The 23,399-nt window shown below is 46.8% G+C and overlaps 1 protein-coding gene across 1 annotated transcript in view; it reads right to left on the bottom strand.

Annotated features, from left to right (window-relative positions):
• The window catches only part of TAB1 (TGF-beta activated kinase 1 (MAP3K7) binding protein 1), a 340,288-nt gene that overhangs the window by 267,852 nt on the left and 49,037 nt on the right, over positions 1-23,399 (bottom strand). The window contains exon 3 of the mRNA XM_082266654.1: positions 10,950-11,103. Coding sequence (XP_082122780.1) covers positions 10,950-11,103 — 154 coding nt within the window. The remainder of the gene's footprint in view (positions 1-10,949; positions 11,104-23,399) is intronic.

The raw sequence follows: 23,399 nt of genomic DNA, 5'->3' as shown, positions 1-23,399 counted from the left end.
CCTACCCGATACCCTTCGGATCCATCCCATATTTCATGTTTCCTTACTGAAGCCCGTGATCCCCGATAACTTCCCTGGTAGAAGTTCAGGTACCCCAGAACCTGTGTTCGTGGATGGAGATGTGGAGTATGAGGTTGAGGCTGTGGTGGACTGTCGAAAGAGAGGCAACCAGCTACAGTTTCTCATCAAATGGAAGGGTTATGGTCCGGAAGAGAACTCCTGGGAGCCTGAACGGAACGTCCATGCTGCGGACCTAATCCAAGCATTTTTTCGTGCTCCTCCACAAAAAAGGAGCTTGTGGGGCACCCGGAGGTTGCCCTTAAGGGGGGGGCAATGTTAGGAACCTGTCAGGAAGGCTCTGGCAATGGATGAGTTAAGACTCACAGGCTATTCCGGCTCCACCCCTCTCATCTAGAAAGAGCTCTATTTAAGCTGGATCAGCACACAGGTTCAGTGCTGTCTTGTCTTCAGCTCCTGCCGTTGTCTGTTTACCCGCCTTCGGACCTTGATCGGTTCACCCCTGGTGGGGCGACCCTGAGGACCGCGACCTGGTATCCACACGCAGCGAACTCCATCCTCACCACTAGAGGCTCTGGCGAAAACCGGTGGATACTTAGACTCCGCACCTCAGGCTAGCCTGTGTCACTTACCTTGGGGGTTCCGTCCAAGCTCCGCCCTCTAGCGGACATCGGGGCCTATCTCTGTCGCCAGGTTACCACCAGCACCCTAACACGTAGGCTCTTTACCATGTGACCAACTGTGTCCAATCACAGCTGGTCACATAGTACACAGGAAGAGCCGTCGATCGGCTTTCCTTAGTTCGTGCCTGACAGGCACGAGTAGAGGAGAGCCGATCCACGGCTCTCCTGACAAGGGGGACTGCACTGGTAATCAGAGCATCGATTACCAGTGCAGACCCTTGGGGGAGGGGGTGCCACTAGAACCACCAGGGATGCCCACCCATGACCCCAGGGATGCACACCATGGCCACCAGGGATGGCAATCAGGGCTCAGGGAGCCCCCCAGTGCCCTCCCCAACAGTGCTGCCCGCCAGTGCCCTCCCCATCAGTGCTGCCCACCAGTGCAATCAATCAGTGTCGCCCACCAGTGCCCATTATTGCCCACCAGAGCAGCCTATCAGTGCCCATCAATGCCGATTAGTGCCCATCAGTGCCACTTATCAGTGCCGCCTATCAGTGCCCATCAATGCCACCTATCAGTGCCCAGCAGTGCCACCTATCAGTGCCCACCAATGCTGCATATTAGTGCCACATATCAGTGCCACCCCATCAGTGCAGGAAAAAGCGTATCCGTTTACAAAAAATTGTATAACAAACAGAAAAACTTTTTTTTTTTTCAAACTTTTCGGTCTTTTTTTATTTGTTTAGCAAAAAAGAAAAAAAACTTGCGGTGATCAAATACCACCAAAAGAAAGCTCTATTTATGAGAAACAAATGACATAAATTTGGTTTAAGTACAGTGTTGCATGACCGCGCAATTGTCATTTAAAATGCAACAGCGCTAAAAGCTGAGAATTGGCCTGGGCAGAAAGGGGGTGAAAGCGCCCGGTATTGAAGTGGTTAAAAAGAACAGAGGAGAGTGGAATTGGGGTAGGAAGGCAGGGTTGTGAGTAGGACAAATTAGGGGCTTACTGGGAGATTAGAGGTTTGCTGAATATTTTTTTTTAATGCATTCTTTATTTATATTGTAATATATATGATCTCAAAAACAAGATCAAATACAGCGCTTGCTTTGAACTCTATACTCTATATCTGGTGTGTATATTGCCAATGTATAATAAATATCAGCACATCAGATTATCACAAAGCATCAGAATAAATTCCACTAGTTGATGCAAATCAGTGCAAAGTGACACAGCATAAATATATAAATACAAAGTCAATTCAATAGGTAGGAGAGTAAAAATACACTAGAGATACACTAAAAAGTCTCTATAATTGTATAAATTGTGGCCTAAACGTATGAAGAAAAATATTTTATAATAGAAACTAAAAAAAAAGTGTTTTTTTTTTTTCAACATTTTTGCTCTTTTTTTGCTTATATCACGAAAAAAAACCCAACTGTGATCAAATACCACCAAAAGAAAGCTCTATTTGTGTGAAAAAAATGATAAAAATTTTGTTTGGTTACAGTGTAGCATGACCGAGCAATTGTCATTCAAAGTGTGAGAGTGCTGAAAGCTGAAAATTGGTCTGGGCAGGAAGGGGGTCTAACTGCTCTGTATGGAAGCGGTTAACAAAGCTTAATTGAACAAGCTAATGTTAGAAGCGGATTGGCTACCGTGCACAGCTGAACCAGATTTTGCACTCTCCAGTTTTTAGTAAATCAACCCCTATGTTTTCAAGGGAGATAGTAGGGTTTGTAACAAATAAGATCATATCGTTAGAGAAAAGCCTAAGTTTGTGATTTGTACTGGTGTAAAGAATACCAGAGAGGGGACACCCTTGTCTTGTACACCTAACGATATTAAAAGGGGCAGATTTAAAGCCAAAATAATGAAAGCTTGCCTGCTGGTAATTGTACAGAGCCAACATCCATGTACAAAGATTGGGGCTCAGGCCCCATTTTGGTATGAAGTATGTAAGATATTGCCACGATACTAAGTCTACTAAGGCTTTTCTCAGATTGAGCATGAGGAATACGGTGATGACAGGCTATGTGTGTCGAGTGGAGTATCCGGCAGATGTTGTCGCTTGCCAGACGAGCCGGCACAAAACCTACATGGTCCTTGTGTACCAACTTCAAAAATACGATGTTCAGTCTTGTAGCCGGAATTTTTACTAAAATTGTATTATCCAAGTTTAAAGGTTAGATTGGTTGATAGTAGGACCAAAAAGGTATGATTGCTAGAATGTTTCAGTATCATGGAGTTGGTTGCAGATATGTTGCTTGGTCCAATTTACTGCCTATTAAAATGTTATTGAAAGCAGTAGTTAGGGGAGGAGAGAGAAAATCCTGCATAAGTTAAAGATTTAGGATAAAAGTAGTTTACCTCCTTCATACGCATTTGAAATTCTCTATAAAAGGAAGAAAAAAAATTGGAAGGATTTACTACCTGGGAGCAATGGGGGTATCTCACAATATATACATCTTTATCATAACTGTAGCTTAACCATTTTCCGACTTCCCAGAGTACATGGACTGCAAGCAGCTGGCACAGGCAGGCTGGATTACATGTACATGATCAGACCTGCTCTGGGTTAGGGACGCGCAGCAGGATTCTCCCACAAACACTGTGTCCACTGAAAACAGCAGATTACAAATCCTGGTACCCAAAAATCTCGTCATGCCTCTTGGTAAATACCTCAGACAGTCTACTTCTAAAAAAGGGGTCATTGGGAGGAACTTTATACTGTCATGGCATTTTAGGGGCCTCAGGAAGTGAGATGGGCTGTTAGTACATCAGGACTGATCAGTTTTCCAATATATACACACACACCATACTTTTTGTAGACACTTTAAAAATTTTTACACAAGCCAATCAAACATTTATTGGGATTTTTGTTTACCACAGACAAGTAGCAGAATACATTCTGGCCTACATATAAGAACAACTTTGATTTTATTGGATATGTTTTATAACAGAAATTGAAAAAACAAAACTAATTGGGTTTTTTTTGTTCAAAATTTTTGGATTTTTTCCATTTATATATAAAAAAAAGCTCTACTTGTGTGAAAAAAAATAAAACACAGAGTTAGGTACCTGGTAACTTTTTCTAAGAAGTCTTCCAGGGCAGCATCTGAAACAGGAAACACAGTAGTCCACCATTATAAAAATGTCAATCATACCTGCGTGCCTCAGTATTCATAAAGCACCAAAGGAACCCTCTGTAAGCTTATGAATTCACAAAAACTCTTTTGTATGGTTTAGGGCAGGAACGAGTGCTGCCCTGGAAGACTTAGAAAAATAGAGTTACCAGGTACCTAACTCCATTTTCTCTAATCGTCTTCCAGGGCAGCATCTGAGAGGATTTATCCAGCAATACTTACTAGGGAGGGGATAAGGTCTGGAGAACCTTGCGAACAAATGTCTGGTCCTGACTGGACATCTGGTTGATGTGTTAATGCCTTGCAAAGGTATTGAAGCTTGACCATGTCGCAGCCCTGCAGATCTGCTGCGGTGTTGCCCCAGCCCTTTCTGCACTTTAGGATGCCCAAGCTCTGGTCGAGTGGGTTTTGACTCCGCTCAGTGGGGCAAGGTTTTGTGCTTAGTAGGCTGTCTGAATAGCAAACTTTATCCATCCAGCTATCGTACTTTTCTAGGTCCGCTTCCCGTTTTTGACCCCTGCGTGAAGAACGAATAGTGTGGCCTTTTTCGCCAATTCTTAGTCCTCTCAAGGTAAGCTATTAGAACTTTTCTTAAATCTAGCTTGTTGTATGCGTCTCTTTTCTTGCTATCCATCGAACCTGGAAGGGAGGGAATAACCACATTCTGTGTTCTATGGAAAGTTGGAGACTTTTGGAAGGAAAGCTGGGAATGGGGTAAGGATTACCTTATTGGTCTGAATCAGACAGTAAGGTTCTATCATAGATAGAGCCTGAATTTCGCTGACTCTCCTCACTGACAAGTGCGACTAAGAGTACTGTTTTTAGTGTAAGGCATGGGTGTCCAACATTTTGGCTTCTCTGGGCCACATTTAGTGTAGAGAAATCTTCTCAGGTCGCATATAAAATATATTCTATAGTTAAGGTACATAGGTAAAAAAAACGCTGCCGCGCCCCCCCACTTATTTAATATAACTAGAGGATTATCAAATGAAATGGAATCAGTATACAGAGCTTTACTTCTTCTGAGAGATATTAAAGGAACACTCTAACCACCATGACCACTTCAGTAATTTGAGTCAGAAACACTGCACATGCTGGGATATTTACAGTTATGTTCTGGGGGCTAGTTTCACCCCTAGCACATATGACCGGCGGTGCTCCATCCTGAATCTCTTTTACCTTATCTTATTGTTGAGTGGTTTGAGGTTCAGTATGAGCCTTAGCTTGCCTGATGGCTTCTTCCTCTCAAATCTGTGCGGATAAACTCCTGTTTTTGCCTCTTGTGGTGGTATGTGACAAGTCACTTTTTTTTTTTAATAGGTTTTCTAGTGCGGATAAAACGGCCTCAGCATGGTCTGTGCCTTTTGGGAGCGTCATCACCAGATACTTGGTTGGAGGACGAGTGGAAAACTCTATCGAGTAACCCTCTGCTATTGTGCAAAGGACAAATCCGTTTTTTTGTGATTTTCTTCCACTGATGAGCAAAGGTCGCCAATCTGTCCCCCCCACCACCACCACCAAGAAACCGTCATTGATTTTTGTCTCTTGGAATGAAAGGCTTGAGGATAAAGTCTCCCTTGCCTTTGTTGTTTTGTGGTGTCCAGCGCTTCTTTGGTCCCATTTCTTTATTAAATCTCCTGGACTGACGAAAGGGCGCTTTCCTCTGCTTCTTGCTGGTTTGAGAAAACCCTTAATTTTTGGCTGCTGTTCTGTCCAGAAGATCTATTTTTGAAGGCAATTTCCCTTCCCTATGACTTCAGCTACATGGCTCTCCTGATCGATACCCTCACAGCCTCGGCCGAAGCATCTGCGAGGAAGGCTGCCACTCTGGTTAGTGTGTGCATGGTCCTTACTAAATCTTCACTTGGTGTATCTCCTTCTAGCAGCTCTTGCAGCTGAGTCAGCCAGACTAATAAGGTCCTAGCCATGTAGGTGGAAGTTATAGCCAGATTTAGATTTGCTGCTCCAGCTTCCCAAGCTCTTTTTAGCGGTGCCTCGATCTTCCTGTCCATGGGATCACTGAGGGTCCCAGAGTCATCAGCTAAGTCGGGACTTGTTTGCGTCTCTGGTGAGGGAGGCATCTACTTTAGGGCATTTTCGCATCCTCCTCTGCAAAAGGGTATCTGCGCTTAATCGCAGCTGGTGTGAAGAGCTCTTTTTCTGGCTCTTCCCATTCCCTCTTGACTATGTTTTTCAGAGTCTCGTGTACCGGGAATGTTCTTAGTTTTTTCGGTTGTAAGCCTTTGTACATCTTATTCTGTAAGGAAAGCTCTGCAACTTTTTTCTCTTTGATGCCCAGCGCATCTGCCATGGCTTTCAGCAAATTGTCTGTGTCTTCCGAAGGAAAAAGTGTGCCTTCTGATACTGGGTCTTCATCATCTGAGTCATCATCTGAGTCCGAGCATAGGCCGCCTTCGGATTCTGATTCATCGGATTTAGCTTCCTGCTCTGCTAGGTCCACATCTTCCCCGCTGCATGAGGAGATGGATGGCCTGCTGGTAGACAGTGTACTGGTCTGGCTGGAACTTGATGAAACATCCAGCTTTTCTATAGCCAAAACGTAGTGACCCAATCATGCTTTTTATTTCCTTTTTGAAGGAGTTGAGCATGTCTTTGAAAGGAACCCCTGTGATTCCTTGGCCACCATTTTGTTGATGCATTTTTGGCATAATGTTTTTTTCCATTCTAAAGGAAACCTGTGACCGCAAGAGGCGCATGCCTTGCTGCTGGTCTTAGCACCTTTTCTCGACAGCGGTCTTTGTCTGTAAATAAGCAAAAAGAAACCATGGAGATACATGAACATAAACAGTCGTTTTTCGTGAGGTAAAGACAGAGGAAACTCCAGAGTGCTCTGGCTTACCTTGGAGCTGTCCTGATAAGCAGGATCTGCAGGGCAGGGTGGGAAAGCATTCGACATGGTCAGCCCCAGAGAGCCCCTGCTTAGAGGCTTTTTAGCTGCTTCCTGCTACAGCTCAAGCCCCACCCCCAGCTGACCCAATGCAGGATGGCGGACATACCTGCACTGCCACTGCTCTCCTCTCAGCCTGATGGTCTATTGGGGAAGGGAGTCCATCCGTGCTTTTTTCTTTTTAAATTGCGCCGCCGCCTCGAAGTGACGTCAGCGGAAGTGCGTCCTGCTCTATCGTCCAGGCCTGGGGCTTCTGCCTTCACCAAGATGGCTACAGATCGATAGTGCGAGACTCCGGAAAGGATGCACCTGCCGCCATCTTGCTCCTCCAGCAGTGTGGATCGGCTGTTTGCGGTGTGACAAGCCTGTCGGCTGGAGGGGCAGCTTGCTAGTTAAGCAGGTGCTACTGGGATCCAGGCGGATGGGCAGCAAGGTGCAGAGGCGCTCTCTCTTGGGGGGGAATGCTAGGGACATTTGGTGCAGCTGGGGGGATAGTTGCATACCCCTGAGTAGGGGTGAAACCTCAGGCAGAGGCTGGCTTGGCCAAATTGCTGCCTCTGAGCTGCACTACCCAAAGCCCGCTGGCTGGATGGGAGGCTGGCCAGAGAGTCCCCTGCAATTAGCACAGAGACTGGAAAAACAAAAAATAAACTGCTGCTGCTCCTGTGGACCCGGCGGAAACACAATCAAACTGAGGCACACAGGTATCACTGACATTTTTATAATGTCAGTGGACTATTGTGTTTCTTGTTTCAGGTGGGAGGAGCCCATCTCTCAGATGCTGCCCTGGAAGACGATTGAAGAAAAAGGATAATGCCAGTAGTGCTGAATAGAAAAAAAAATGGCCTGGTCACAAAGGGGCTAAAACCTTCAGGAGGTCAACTAGTTAATGTCATTTCAACAGTTACAGGAGGAATTTTATAATCCCAAAGGAAAATCACTCAAATGAAACACACTAAACTACCTGTAACAGAAGAAGAAATATTTTCTGAAAGTCCAAAGAGTGTTATCCCTTCTACATACAGTATTATAATCCATAATTATCTGTCGAATTAGCCCTTGAAGTGTAGAGAATAATGGTTTTGAGACATTAGGAATGTAGAGAAAAAGATGTTACAGGAGATTCCTCCATCCCGATAACAGCCTCCCAGAGAATAACTCCGAGATTATACATGGCACTTCTCATTTACTCTATAGAGCAGGCCTTTGGGATATTCTCAGTTGTGCCTATTGTGGCTGTGCCCTGAAGACATTATTCATTGTCTATGGAGATGTGCCAGATTTGATTAATAATGCAATGCTGCATAAAAATGGCATCTTTAAAACAACCATCGTATGTAATCTGCATTCTTGTATTTTGTATACCTGTTTAATCTCATATCTCTCATTTGAGATTGGGGTCTAGCAGAATGTTTTTCTTCGTTAGAAAATCAATAGCACAAAAGTGGACTTCCCAATTTCCAACAGTGAGTAAGTGGGTGGGTATTCATTGGGCTATTTGGATCTGAAAATTAAACAGCTAACTTACTGACATAGGTCTACTTTATATAAAAGTTTCAAAAAATCTTGTCAGAATGGCTTTAGACACCAGGACTGGTTCCTACAAATACATTTATTTGAATTGCTGTTCTGTTAATATCTATTGTATACATTAGTATTTATGTGGTGCTTCTCTCATCATCCATAGTGAACCACTGCATAATTGTTGGTTTGCAGTTAAAAAAAATAAATAAAAAAATCACCGGAAGTTAAAAATTCTTCTTGAAACCACCAGGGAACCCAATGCACATAACACAAGGTCCTGTTCAGATCAATGCAGTGGTTTGCAAAAAGGAAGTTTTATTACGGTTTGTGCTGTAGCTCCACCCTGGACTGAAGCCCAATTCATGGGTGTTCCTATGGGGTACCTACAGCACAGCACTGTAGCCCCCATGCCCCCTCTACCTCTCCGTCTTGAACACTAATGAGCTCAGAACCATTCTGAACCTAGAGGGATAGCTGTTGGCTTGTCTTGTTGCAAATGACAGCACAGTGGAGATAACAAAACATGCCAACTATTACTCTAGTCTAGAAAAAAAGGATATTAATCGCGCTAGGCTCCTAAAAACGAGCAGCAACTTAAAGTGTGACAAACACAAAATAGAAATAATAAAAGTAAGTCGTGCTAATTACTCTACTCTAGTCTGTCTGTAACAGATTCCCAATACTTGGACCAAGTATTTCTGTCTTAGGTCTCCAGAATCTCACATGATGAAGTGACCTGGCCCCTCAATTCCCCCCAAACATCAGCCTAAGCTCGATGAAGGGTAAAACAAAAGACACTTTATTCAACAACTCACTTCCAATATATACAGTCTCATGTGTTTGATTTCATTATCATATGCAAGTGTATTTGTATACAGAACATAGTTAACATACCTTGGCCATCTGGAAAGAGACAATAGGTGAATGAGATTGCAACATTATCATAATTAACTCAAACAACAAGCCCCCAAAACAAAGCCGAATACGTATTCCTAGAAGTGTAAATACACAACCACCTCTAAATAGATGAAAGTAGAAGACGTAGGCTTGCAGACTGCCCGTCTCCGTTTTCAAAATACCTTCTTATAAGTGTCAATACACATCCCCACAGTAGATAATAGCTGAGTTTGACGTTGTTAAAAACAAACTGAAAAGGATTAAGAGAGGTGCATGGAAGCCAGCCAGCCCCCAGTTTGATGTACTCACCCTCCAGTCTGCCACCAACCAAGTACACCTGTCTCAATATAAAGAGCAGGGGTTTAGTTGACACGCAGAACAGAACCCCTGTTCTTTATTTATATCGAGACAGGTCTACTTGGTTGGTGGCAGACTGGAAGGTGAGTACATCAGACTGGGGGCTGGCTGGCTTCCGTGCACCTCTCTTAATCCTTTTCAATTTGTTTTTTCCAATACAGGGATGGAGACGCTGGGCATACCTGCCGGTGTCTCACTTAAAGTCCCACATAGCCCACATTGTCTATGACGTCGTTAGCATCTCTTTAGTCTCTCATTGTGTGGAGAAGTCCTCTGCTGTAACAGGCAGCTTTAGGCCTGTAACATGGATCTTAGACTCAGTCTGTATCTTGGGGTGACATGGATTTGAGTCCAAAGTAACACTACTCCCATGGTCCTCCAGCATATACCCCCACACAGAGGTGCACTCTCCTACAAGCCAGGGCCCATAGTCTGTGGGCAGGAGTCTGGCCTCCACACACCTCCAGTAGCCCGTGGCGAACGTCCCAACAAATGGGCGTTCGTCACACTCTCCCCTTAGAATACCTGGAAAGTGTTGGTTGGCCTGGGTCAGTTTTTCCTCTGGTGTACAAAGAAGATAGATAAAGGCCATGAGCCCTCACCCCCCTGCATTTAAAGTGATGACACTTGTCTCAGGCAAGCACTTGGAGCCAGAAACAAGAGCCATCAATCAAAGGTCATGTATTATTATTCATTTCCATGCTATGTGGTTGGACAGCCATATTAGGCAGATGTGTGCCCTGTCTGATCAAGCAGCTAGCCCTAGACAACAGGTGTAAAATATTACATGTGCCTAGGTGACAAAAAAAAACACACACACACACACACACACACACCAAACGTAGCAATGGGAGAGTTATATTTAAAAAACTGTCATGCTGCTTTAAAAGACATTTTTATAGACCTCATACAAGACATTTTAGTATCTGAAAAATCTTTGAATAAATAAAATCTGATTATAAAAATGGTATGTCAGGGCAAAATAAAAAAACATATGCAGGGCATTTCTGCAATATATTTCCCCATGTTTTACCCATTTAAAAGACTCTACAAGTACAAAAAAATACCTGTTGATCTGCTAGAAATGCACTCAGCTACCAAGTCCTGCAGTGGGCTGACATACACACAGCAATTTTGTTGATTGAGTGCTGTCAGCCCTGCCCAGTTTTCTCTTGTCAAACTACTCTAACCCTTTCAATCTTCCATCTCCACAAAATAGAGGCTAATTGTTCTGTAGTAGTAAGGCAAGCACTAAGAGGATTAATGGCTCACATAGAGATAACACAAGTGAGCACTAATTTTCTGATAAGATAAACTGGTATTTTTGGCACTTATCCAACAGATATAACAAAACATGTTCATTCACTTTTATTTAACAGATCAAAAGAGACAAACGTGTTAATGAAGTTCTTTAAACTGTTAAAACCTAGGGCCAACAAGAGGAAATAGAACATATTACAATGGGATTACTCACCTGTAACAACACCCTGTGAACTTCTGCATCAGTAACATCTGAGTGCAACTGTCCTAAAAGGAGTTCTGCAGATAATCGCTGGCCCACAAAATTGGTAGCTCTGGTGCCACTGTACCCATTAAATACTCCATAAAGATAAATATTATTCTCTCCTCTGCACAAAGATGAAAAAAAATATATTATTTACCAGAGTACATATCACTTAAATTGATTTTTTAACCTAAAATAAATAAAACAGAATTTTTGTAAAATCTTACCGTAAAATTCCTTTCTCTGAGTCCTCAGACAGTCGCCGCCCATTCACACAGTCTTCACTAATGGGGTATTGCTTCCTCTCCACAGGAGTTTCTAGGCATAAGACTTGTAAAAGAACAATTTATCTACATAGTCACACCCATGGGGGCTGTCCTTCTAGTCCAATACCCCCCTGCAATAGCCATCCCAATTCAGTTTGGTCGCAAGCAGTGATAGTGTATAAAAAACCCCCAAAGAGGGGCGGCGACTTTCGGAGGACTCAGAGAAAGGAATTTTACGGTAAGATTTTACAAAAATTCAGTTTTCTCTTACGTCCTCCGACAGTCGCCGCCCATTCAGTCTTCACTAATGGGGATGACCCAAAGCAGTGTAGACATGAGGGGTGGGCAACGCAACCGCCAGAAAAGCAATGCAGTACCCACATCAGAGAAAGGAACCTTACATGAACAGCAATGGAACCTTCTGGGTAACAAAAAAGGGCTCAGCATGAGCAACAACCCAGGAAAACAAATAACCAAGGGGAAAAACAACCCCAACAGCCAGGGAACCGTACAGTCCCCTATGGCACTGCCGCACAGAGAACTTTGCGGCCAAAAGAAGCATCAGCTCATGCCAGAACATCAATTTTAAAAAATTTGGAAAAGGTGTACACCGACAACCAAGTCGCAGCCTTGCACACCTGGGCCACCGAAGCCTGATGCCGGAAAGCCCAGGACGCACTCACCGACCTGGTAGAATGCGCCTTGACAGGGAATGGAGGAACCCGTTCCCGCAACGAGTAGGCCTGTACAATGGTCTGTCTGATCCATTTGGCAATGGTTGCCGCAGACGCAGCCATACCCTTCCGAGGACCCTCAGGAAGTACAAAGAGAGAATCCAACTTGCGAAAGGATTCAGTCGACGACAGGTAAACCCTGATCGCCCTGACAACATCCAGAGAATGCAAAGCAACCTCTTTTGGATGCTTAGGGTTCGCACAAAGCGAAGGCAAGACAATGTCCTCATTGAGGTGAAAATCCGAAACCACCTTTGGCAGAAAGGACGGATTAGGTCGCAAGACCACCTTATCCCTATGAACCACCAGGTAAGGGGAACGGCAGGACAACGCAGCCAACTCCGACACTCTGCAAGCCGAAGTGATCGCCACCAGAAAAGCAACCTTTTTAGAGAGCAGAGGTAACGAGATCTCCCTGAGGTTTTCAAACGGGGACCGTTGCAACACGGACAGAACCAAGTTCAAGTCCCATGGAGGTAAGGGCATCATTCTGGGAGGAGCCAAGTGACGCACACCCTGAATAAAGGTGCGAATCAAGGAATTAGACGCCACAGGGCGCTGGAAAAGAACAGCCAGTGCAGATACCTGGCCCTTAATTGTGGCCAACGCAAGGCGCTGGTCTACACCCGATTGGAGGAAAGCCAACACTCTCGCCTCCGAGTATGAACGAGGAGAGAAACCCCTGGACTCACACCAGGCAAAATAAGCTTTCCAAGTTCGGTAATAAATCTTACCAGACGAGGCTTTTCTAGCCTTGATTAAAGTGGGAATGACCTCTGAGGAGAGACCCCTGTCTCTCAGGACCTGGCTTTCAACAGCCATGCCGTTAAAGCCAGCGACTGTAAAGCAGGATGGAAGATCGGTCCTGAGACAGTAGATCTTCCCGCATTGGCAGCCGCCACGGAGGCTCTACGGCCAGGTGAACGATGTCCGCGTACTAGGACCGGCGAGGCCAGTCCGGCGCTACCAGAATCACCAGTGTTTGTTCCGAGGCCAACCTGCGAAGGAACCTGGACAACAACTGAATCGGAGGAAAGGCATAAATCAGACGATGCTGATGCCAAGGCACCACCAGCACATCCGAGGCGTCTGCCAGAGGATCGCACGTTCTTGCCACGAACCTTTCCACCTTGTGGTTTAGCCGAGACGCCAACAGATCCACATCCGGGGAACCCCACTTCGCGCACAGCATTTGAAATACCTCCGGGTGTAGCGACCATTCCCCCTGGTCCAGGGTCTGGCGGCTCAGATAATCCGCCTGCCAATTCTCCACACCCGGAATGTGCACTGCCGATAGCGCCGGGACATGAGTCTCGGCCCAAGACAGAATACTGGTCACTTCCTGGGCCGCCCGGGCACTCCTGGTGCCCCTTGGTAGTTGATGTACGCCACTGCAGTGGCATTGTCCGTCTGCACCCGTACAGGGCAGCCCTGAAGACGATCCGACCAGTGGAGCAGGCACAGCCTGATCGCTCTTAATTCCAAAATGTTGATCGGGAGAGAGGATTCCTCCTCCGACCAAATGCCCTGGGCAGACAGGTTGCCCAGAACTCCACCCCAGCCCGACAGGCTGGCATCCGTGGTTATTACCGTCCACAGAATTGGCCGGAAGGATTTTCCGTCCGACACCTCCGGGGACTGAAGCCACCACAAGAGATCCATTCTGGTTTGGTGTAGAACAGAATGTGGGGCAATGGGTCGGGACTTTATAGGTACCGTCTGAGACCAATAAGTACAAAAATTGTATAAAATCTTTAAGTTTATTATATGTATCTGCAAAAAAAAAAAATTGGAAAAGAGAATCAAAATTTACAAAAAGGACAAGGGAACAATTGATCTGTACATAGATACAATGTTGAATAATAAAAACATCACAATAAGTGCATAATCCTCATACACTGGTATTGGAACCTATGGGAAGTAACACTGGGCCAAATAATACCGGTGTCAGTAGAAATTCCATAGGCAGACCATAACCCACCACCCTACATGTTTCGCAGTGTGAACCGCTTCTTCAGGGGTATAGGGGTGCACATAGATGTTTCAAGAGGAAGACTGTTGAATAATGAAACAAACAGTTACAGAGCGAAATATTCAAAAACATTATACATAACAGTATCATTTTATATATCATACAAACACAGAAGCCAAAAATAATGAGGGCGGATAATCCCACCTTAAAAGGCTACCGGAATATGGATAGGAAAGAAGAGGAATGTGTCAAGGACACATCAAGTCCCCCGGGAGGACATGGACGGCCCAACGAATAGCCCCAAAAAAAGAAGATCAAGAATTACACTATGAACAAATTTAGGGCGTTACGTGACCTGATGCTCTTGTATGAGGAGGGAGGATCGGATTCAGATACCCTTAATCTTAGCCAAGAATTAGTCACCACTTCAATCTCAAACACAAATATGACTTTTAAGCCGAAATCTCAAAAATTTCCTGACATTACCACCTGCCCAAACATATGAGCATTTGTCCATCAAACTGTTCAGGACCTTAAGCATACACGATGGCTTACAAATAATAAAAACCTTACTCAGAAACAACAAAAGGCGCTTAAACAACTTCAAAATAATTCCCAGTTTATTATCAAACCTTCTGACAAGGGTAGGAACATTGTTACTATGTCCCACCCTCAATACCAAGAGATGTGTCTGGAGATTTTGAAAAACCTGAGATGTTACGTACGTATTAACCCTGAACAAATCAGGAAATTTGTTGATGAATACAGGAATCTATGCCTCGAGGCGTTCATCTCTGGCAACATCAACAAAGACACATATGAATTTCTACAGAACAAATTTCCTAGAACCCCTACGTTTTATACCCTTCCGAAAATAAATAAACACCCTACACACCCCCCCCCCCCCCCCCAGGCGCCCGATAGTGTCGGGGATAGGTTCGCTTACGGAACAAGCAAGTAGATTTGTAGACTCGATCCTCACACCGCACGTGCGATCATTGCCATCATATATCCAGGACACATCGGATTTATTGAGGCATATTGATGACATTGTAACACCACCTGAAGAACTTCTAGTAAGAGTGGATATCGAAGCGTTATATTCTAGTATTCCTCACGAGAAAGGGATTGCTGCAGTAGCAATGTTTCTTCGGGAATTGGACCGCTCTTTTTGGCCTTGTAACAACTTTGTCTTGGCATTGCTGAGATTCATATTAACTAGAATTTTTTTTACGTTTATGGAGGATACATACCTACAACTCCAAGGCGTCGCAATGGGGACATGCTGTGCCCCCTCTTATGCCAACTTATATTTAGGTCAGTGGGAACGATATGTCTTCTCCAGCGACACATATGTGGACTTTCTTCCACATGTGTCTTGCTGGTTTAGATATATCGACGATTTTTGATTTGGACAGGACCCCCTGCGCAATTGAAAACGATGCTGGATCTGCTAAACCAGAATCATTTCAACTTGAGATTCACACATACAGTCAGTGCAACAATGATACCGTTTCTTGACATAGAAATCCGCCGCACAACAGACGGTCGGATCACCACGAGCCTATACAGGAAACCAAGTGTCGGTAACACCTTCTTACACGCCACTAGTGCGCATCCAAACACACTTATAAAAAGTATACCATACGCACAGTACCTGCGGATTCGCAGGAACTGTACGGAAATAACGGAATTTTTGTAAAATCTTACCTGTAAAATTCCTTTCTCTGAGTCCTCCGACAGTCGCCGCCACTTCATATTCATCACTAATGGGGTTATTGACCTTTTCTCCGCAGGAGTAGCTAGGCAACAACATGTATTAATATCAGCTTTTAGCATATCCCACCCCTAGGGGGTGGTCCCCTCAGTCAATACCTCCCTGCTTCCTGCATTCCCAACTCAGTTTCAGTAGCATAGCAGTAGAGTACATAAACAAACCCCAAAAGAGGGGCGGGGGCGGCGACTATCGGAGGACTCAGAGAAAGGAATTTTACAGGTAAGATTTTACAAAAATTCCGTTTTCTCCTACGTCCTCCGACAGTCGCCGCCACTTCATATTCATCACTAATGGGGACGTCCCATAGCAGTGTAGACATGAGGGGTGGGAAAAAACGCAGCCGCGCCTAAAGCAACGCAGTACCCACATCAGAGAAAGGAACCTTACCAAAGTAAGAGAACCAACTGGGCAACAGGAAAAAACCGTGCTCAACAGGAGCAACAACCCAGGAAAACAAGTAACCTAGGGATAAAGACATCCCAACAGCCAAGGACCCAAAACAAGGGACCCTAAGGCACCGCCGCACTAAGAACTTTGCGGCAAAAGGAAGCATCCGCTGATGCCTGAACATCCACCTTGTAGAATTTGGAGAAGGTGTGAACGGACGACCAAGTCGCCGCCTTACACACCTGGGCCACAGAAGCCTGATGACGATAGGCCCAAGACGTACTCAGAGACCTGGTAGAGTGCGCCTTCACAGGGAAAGGAGGAACCTTCCCCTTCAAAGCATAGGCTTGCACAATGGTCTGTCTGATCCATTTGGCGATGGTCGCAGCCGACGCTGCCATGCCCTTCCGAGGACCCTCTGGAAGGACAAATAGAGAATCCGAATTGCGAAAAGATTTTGTCGATGACAAGTAAACCCTGATCGCCCGAACATCCAAGGAATGCAAAGCCACCTCCTTTGGATGCTTAGGTTTCGCGCAAAGCTAAGGCAAGACAATGTCCTCATTGAGGTGAAATTCCGAGATCCTTTTCGGAAGAAAAGAAGGGTTAGGTCGTAAGACCACCTTATCCAAGTGAATCACCAAGTAGGGAGAGCTGCAGGACAAGGCCGCCAGCTCCGATACCCTGCAAGCCGAAGTGATCGCCACCAAAAAGGCAACCTTCTTGGACAACAGAGACAACGAGATCTCCCTGATCTTTTCAAAGGGAGCATGCTGTAACACGGACAGAACAAGGTTCAAATCCCATGGAGGTAAAGGATCCCTCCGAGGAGGGGCCAAGTGTCGCACCCCTTGAACAAAGGTGCTAACCAAGGAATTAGACGCCACAGGGCGTTGAAAGAGAACGGCCAGCGCAGAAATCTGACCCTTAATCGTGGCCAACGCCAAACGCTGGTCCACGCCCGTTTGAAGGAAAGCCAACACTCTCGATACCGAGTATGAGCGAGGGGAATACCCCCTGGACTCACACGAGGCAAAATACGCCTTCCAAGTACGGTAGTAAATCTTCCCCGAAGAGGCCTTCCTGGCCTTAATCAAAAATGGAATGACCTCAGGGGAGAGACCCCTATCCTTCAGGACCTGACTTTCAACAGCCAGGCCGTTAAAGCCAGCGACTGTAAAGCAGGATGGAATATCGGTCCTTGAGACAGGAGGTCCTCTCGAAGAGGCAGACGCCACGGAGCGTCGACCGACAGATTTACGAGGTCTGCGTACCAAGACCGGCGAGGCCAGTCCGGCACCACCAGAATCACCGTGTGCGGTTCCGAGGTTAACCTGCGAAGGAACCTGGACAACAGTTTAATCGGGGGAAAGGCATACATCAGACGATACTGACGCCAGGGCGACACTAACGCGTCTGAGGCGTCTGCCCGAGGATCGCGCGTCCTTGCTACGAACCTTTCCACCTTGTTGTTTAGACGAGACGCGAACAGGTCCACATCTGGGGACCCCCACTTCGCGCACAGCATCTGAAAGACATCCGGGTGAAGGGACCATTCTCCCTGGTCCAGGGTCTGGCGACTCAGGTAATCCGCCTGCCAGTTCTCCACCCCCGGAATGTGAACTGCCGTTATCGCCGGGACGTGCGTCTCGGCCCAAGACAGAATGTCGGCTACTTCCCGAGCCGCCCGGGCACTCCTGGTGCCCCCTTGGTGGTTGATGTAGGCCACCGCTGTGGCATTGTCCGTCTGCACCCGAACCGGATGGCCATGAAGCCTGTCCGTCCAACGCAGAAGGCAGAGATTTATCGCTCGCAATTCCAGAATGTTGATCGGAAGAGAGGATTCCTCCTCTGACCAAGTTCCCTGGGCGGACAGAACGCCCAGAACACCACCCCAGCCCGACAGGCTGGCATCCGTGGTGATCACCGTCCACGAGAAAGGGCGAAAAGACTTGCCCCCCGACACCGCCGGGGACCGGAGCCACCACAGAAGATCCCTTCTGGTACGATGACTCAATGAGATCTGTAGATCCAGAGATTGCGGTCGCCCGTCCTACTCGGCCAGAATCTCCGCCTGGAGACCCCGCGTGTGAAACTGGGAAAAAGGCCGAGACCATCAATCCCAGACACCTCATACACGTCCGGAGGGACGAGTACTGGTTGTCCCTGAGGGACTGAACTGCGTCCTGAAATGTCCGGAGCTTGTCTTCTGGCAGGAAGACCTTCGCTTGAGCAGAGTCCAGGATCATCCCCAGGTAGGAAAGACGAGTCGACGGACACAGCGTTGACTTTGGAAAATTTATCGTCCAACCGAATTCCTGCAGAGTCTGCATCGTGGTGGACAGGTCGGTCACCAGGCCCTGACTGGTCGCAGACCGAATCAGGATATCGTCCAGATACCCCAGGACAGAAATGCCCTGGGCTCTCAATAAAGCCAGAACCGGCGCAAGCACCTTTGTGAAGACCCGTGGAGCCGAAGCGAGACCAAAGGGTAACGCCACGAATTGGTAATGATCCTCCGCAAAGGCGAATCGAAGGTACCTCTGGTGACCCTCAAAAATGGGGATGTGAAGGTACGCATCCTTCAAAATCGATGGAGGCCATGAATTCCCCCGGAACCAGGGCAGCCACCACCGAGCGCAGGGATTCCATGCGGAACTTGCGAACCCGCACAAAGTGGTGCAGAGCTTTCAAGTCCAGAATCGGACGTACCTTGCCCTCCTTTCTGGGCACGGTGAACAGATTGGAATAGAACCCCCGAAATCTGTCCCGATGAGGCACCGGAACCACCACTCCCTGGGCCCGCAGGTCCCGCACCGCCAGGTGCAGATCCTGCAAGCGCTCCGGAGTCAGCTGAAGGTTTGAGGGGAAAAATCTGCCTGCCGGCCGAGAGAGAAACTCGATCTTGTATTCAGATCGAATGATTTCCTGAACCCACCTGTCCCGAATGCGGTCCAGCCAGGGTTGAAGAAAACCGAGCAAACGTCCCCCCACCCCAGAACCGGGTGAGGGCGTCCCTTCAGGCCGCATTGTTATGGGCAGCAGACCCGGACTGGCCGGACTTCCGCTTACCTGTCCACGGCTTCTTCTGGGAGCCGTGGCCCTAGAAGGGCTTGCCCTTATAGTGCGACCGAAAGGCCCGAAAGGACCCCTGAGAGGGCCTAAACGAGGTATTCTTCTTACCACGAACAAACTTATTCTTGTGGGTTTGGGGCAAGAGAGTGCTCTTACCCCCAGAAATTCCCTTTATCAGAGTATCCAAAGATTCGCCAAAAAGGCGGGATCCCGCGTAGGGCAAATTAGCCAAAGTCTTGCGAGAAGATTGGTCAACAGACCAACATTTCAGCCATATCAGGCGACGGTTCAATACCGCCACACTTGAAAGACGCGCAGCCAAATGGACCAAGTCCAAGTCCGCATCACACAAATACATGACACCCTGGTGAATTTGATCCACCATAGCCAAAGTCGTCGGCGGGGCAGAGTCAGCCACCAGGGTGCGCCTGAGCACCTGCGTCCGAACCGCAATGGCCTGGGCTGCCATAATCGAAGCAAAAATAGGCTTCAGCATAGAACCAGCAACCGTATAAGCATGACGGGCCAGAGACTCCAATCTCCTGTCCGTCGGGTCCCGGAACACCGGGGTATCCTCAGCGGGGATCGCAGTGGATTTATTCAAAATCGCCACTGCATGATCCACCTGAGGCGGCACACACCAACGCTCATCAGTGGTGGGTGTAAATGGATAACGCAGTTTGAACCTACTCGGCACAGCAAAAGGCTTCTTTAAATTGCGCCATTGCTCATCAACCGCGCGCTGAAATTCCGTAGGGCAAGGAAAAACCTGCGATGTCTTGCGTTTCCTTTGCATCCCATAAGAGGACATCAAAGCAGGAGGACATGGTTCATCCTGCAAATGCAGCGTTTGCTTGATAGAAGCAACCAACTCATCCATGAGTGCAAGCTCTTCAGACGAGCCAGGGGGAGAATTATCAACTCCTTCCACCTCAGCCTCCCCCTCAGACCCCACAAGGTCTAGAGATGAGTGAGACCCTGAGAAGGGCACTCCAGCCATAGCAGCCCCATCGCCCTCTGAATCAGAGGAAATAGACACTCTGGGCCGTTTAGTGGATCGATCAGCCACCAGCATCTGCACCTGAGCAGCCAAGTTTGCCACAATAGTAGCCAGATCAGCCCCCTCGGGGGAAGCAGCAGCCCCTTGGCCCCCCACCAAGTGGGAGGAAACTTGCAATCCTGAAAATCCATGCCCCAGTAATATTAGGAAAAAAGGAGTACTGCCCCTTTAAGATCGCGGCGAGCGTAGCCCACCGCACCCACTGAATACACCGACCCCCACAGGGATAAGAACACTGGGTAAGGAATACAGGAAAATGGAAAGGTAAAAACCTGGAGAGAGCACACAGGCTGCTGCACCGATCGCTGTCCCAGAGCAAAAGGAAGTGATGCAATGACTGACCGCCCTTGTAAAGCCTATGTAAGGCTACACAAACATGGCCGCTCGGCTGAGGATTCCTTAGGCAAATAGAAAATGGCGCCGACATGTGGCCTGATCGATCGCCGCCAAAATGGCGGTGTTTGGCGCCAAAGCGCTGCGCCTTACCACACAGTACCGGCCACCCTAATTCTGCCGCAAAAAAATGGCGGGTCGCCGCAGCGATCGCCGCACAGCATGCCTAAACCCAGACTGCTTCATGCATTCACCCAGCAGAGCGGGAGAGCCCCCCCCCCCTTGCAGCCCACACACAGGCAGCAATTCCACACAGGAATCTGACAGGGAGCTCAGCAGCCACACAGACATGCAGGGTCACACAGTCCCAGACTGACACCCAACAGACAGGTCCCCACATAGAGTTACACTTACCAGTCCGGATGGCGTGGGGAGCCTGCTTCAGCGACCAAACCGCTGCACTGAGGACAGGGAGTGTCGCAGCCATGACGCAGTGGAACTGCGGTGCGAAACCGCAATGGCGTCCAGTGAGTTAGAAGCTAACTAATGCTGAAAATTAACAGCTAAGTAAAAGAAAGAGAAAAAGACTCAAAATAAAATCAAAAAGAGAATAGAGGCTGAGACTGAGAGTCCCAGCACAGGAACAGCCAGCTACTCCTAAGCTAGGCATTAGAAACTGAGTTGGGAATGCAGGAAGCAGGGAGGTATTGACTGAGGGGACCACCCCCTAGGGGTGGGATATGCTAAAAGATTTGATATTAATACATTTTGTTGCCTAGCTACTCCTGCGGAGCAAAGGTCAATAACCCCATTAGTGATGAATATGAAGTGGCGGCGACTGTCGGAGGACGTAAGAGAAATTGGATTTCAAAACAGAAGCAGACAAGCTGCAACAACGACTACTACAAAGGGGCTACCCCAGAACTACTTTAAGAAAGGCATATAATAAGGTATTGGCACAATCAAGAGTAGACCTTCTCTATAAACAGAAATAAAAAAATGAAAATCCTACAGTAAGGCTGACGATTCTCTGGGAATTCAACACAACTCCGTACAATTGTCAACAAACATTGGCATCTTCTAACAGAAGATAAGACTCTGTCCAAATATGTTAAGAAACAACCCAAACTAGTCTTCAGACGAGCTACATCCATTAGAGACCGCCTAATTTGCAGCCACTACACTCAAATGGACCAAACAATCCCCCTAGGACCAAAGGGCACTTACAGATGTTTTATGTGGGTAAGACCATACGGGAGTTTGGTCAACGCATAAGAGACCATATTTATTATTCAGGAAATGGAAAAATTCTCACTAACAAGACACATCGGTCTACGTCATAGATTTGACAATACTGTGGTAACCTTCCAAGTATTGGAGGTTATACCCCCAGATCCGAGAGGGGTTAATTGGGATCGTCGCATATTACAATGCGAGACCCTATGGATTGAGAGACTTGAGGCTCTCAACCCTCCGGGCCTTAACGAAATGCACACCTTTAAGTCATTCCTATAATAATTTCTCACAATGTTTAGGTCTTCCACATGTTCTGCGGTCTATTGCACAACCTTTTCCTCTTTTTATCCCGATTCCTCTCTTTTTCCTCCCCCTCTCCCTTTCTTTTATTCTTTTCGTTTCTCCCCCCCCCCCCCCCCTTCCTCTTTGGGATGGCTACGGTAACATGACTCGACACCCGATGGTCTCAGCAGGTCGGGCCAGGTTCTGTTTGCCATTGCCCTGCGTTTGGTTTATCTTCCAATTGTCTATTCCTTTCTATGTTGTCAGACATACAACTCTGCCGTCTCCCACCTATATATGTGGGGGCATGTCTAAATATGTGGATATTGGTATAATTAATGAATATGATACTGATTGCTTCGGCCCCAGATTTTCTGTGCTGAGCAATTCTTGCTTCAAGTAGTATGTCTTAAGCAATATTGACTGTGTATGGCCACACAGTAAAATATAGTGATTGAAAAATCTGATATTTCCATATGAGTGAATCGCTAATGACATGTTGTCTATTCATTGTACTCAATTGTACTTGATTGTATGAACATTGAAGGCACAAAATTGTTCGGATGACGAGGGATCCCTAGCTGGGATGGATGGATGGATGGGACTGATATTATGTGCTCTTGGATGCTGTTTGTCCCATGGGCGGACATGCGACATACGGGGGAAATTCTTGCCAGACTATGGCAGGGTTCCTTGCATCATAGCAGGCTTCTTCCCTTCTGGACAGCCTGTACCATCTGCAGCCAATCGGTATCCGTGTGGTTGCTCTAGCGACCAGTTGGTTGACAATGGCCCGCAATTAGCAGCTGCGCGGCTTCTGCAATCGCACGCATGCGCAGTCCGTATGTCGGGCACCGTTACGTCATGGCGGAGCGCCGTCTCCGCTGAGGACGTCGGTGTTGACAGCCTTATATGCCCCACGCTGCAACAGCTGAGTTGCAGATGGTGGATGCCGCAGCACGGGACGCCTAAGGTAAAATTTAATAGGATTAGCTGGATTACTATCTCTATTGCTCACTTTTCTATATAGATTCTACTCTAGTGATCAAAGAAATGCTACTTTATTGCCACATAAGAACCTCTCTATGCTACAGTGTGGCGCCAGGGTGCTGGTTGGGACACCCTATTGACTGCCATAAATTATATTTATTATCTCTTAAGATACTCACTCCCCAAGACTAACATTACAGTATATATCTGTTACCATTTATGTGGTAATCTTAGAGTGATACTATGCTTCTCCTCCATATATATATATATATATATATATATATATATATATAAATATATATATATAG

This window comes from Pelophylax lessonae, assembly GCF_965119305.1.
Source record: "Pelophylax lessonae genome assembly, chromosome: 8".
Lineage (NCBI taxonomy): Eukaryota > Metazoa > Chordata > Amphibia > Anura > Ranidae > Pelophylax > Pelophylax lessonae.
Note: the sequence above shows the minus strand (reverse complement) of the source record. Positions and strands in the feature narration are given on the sequence as shown.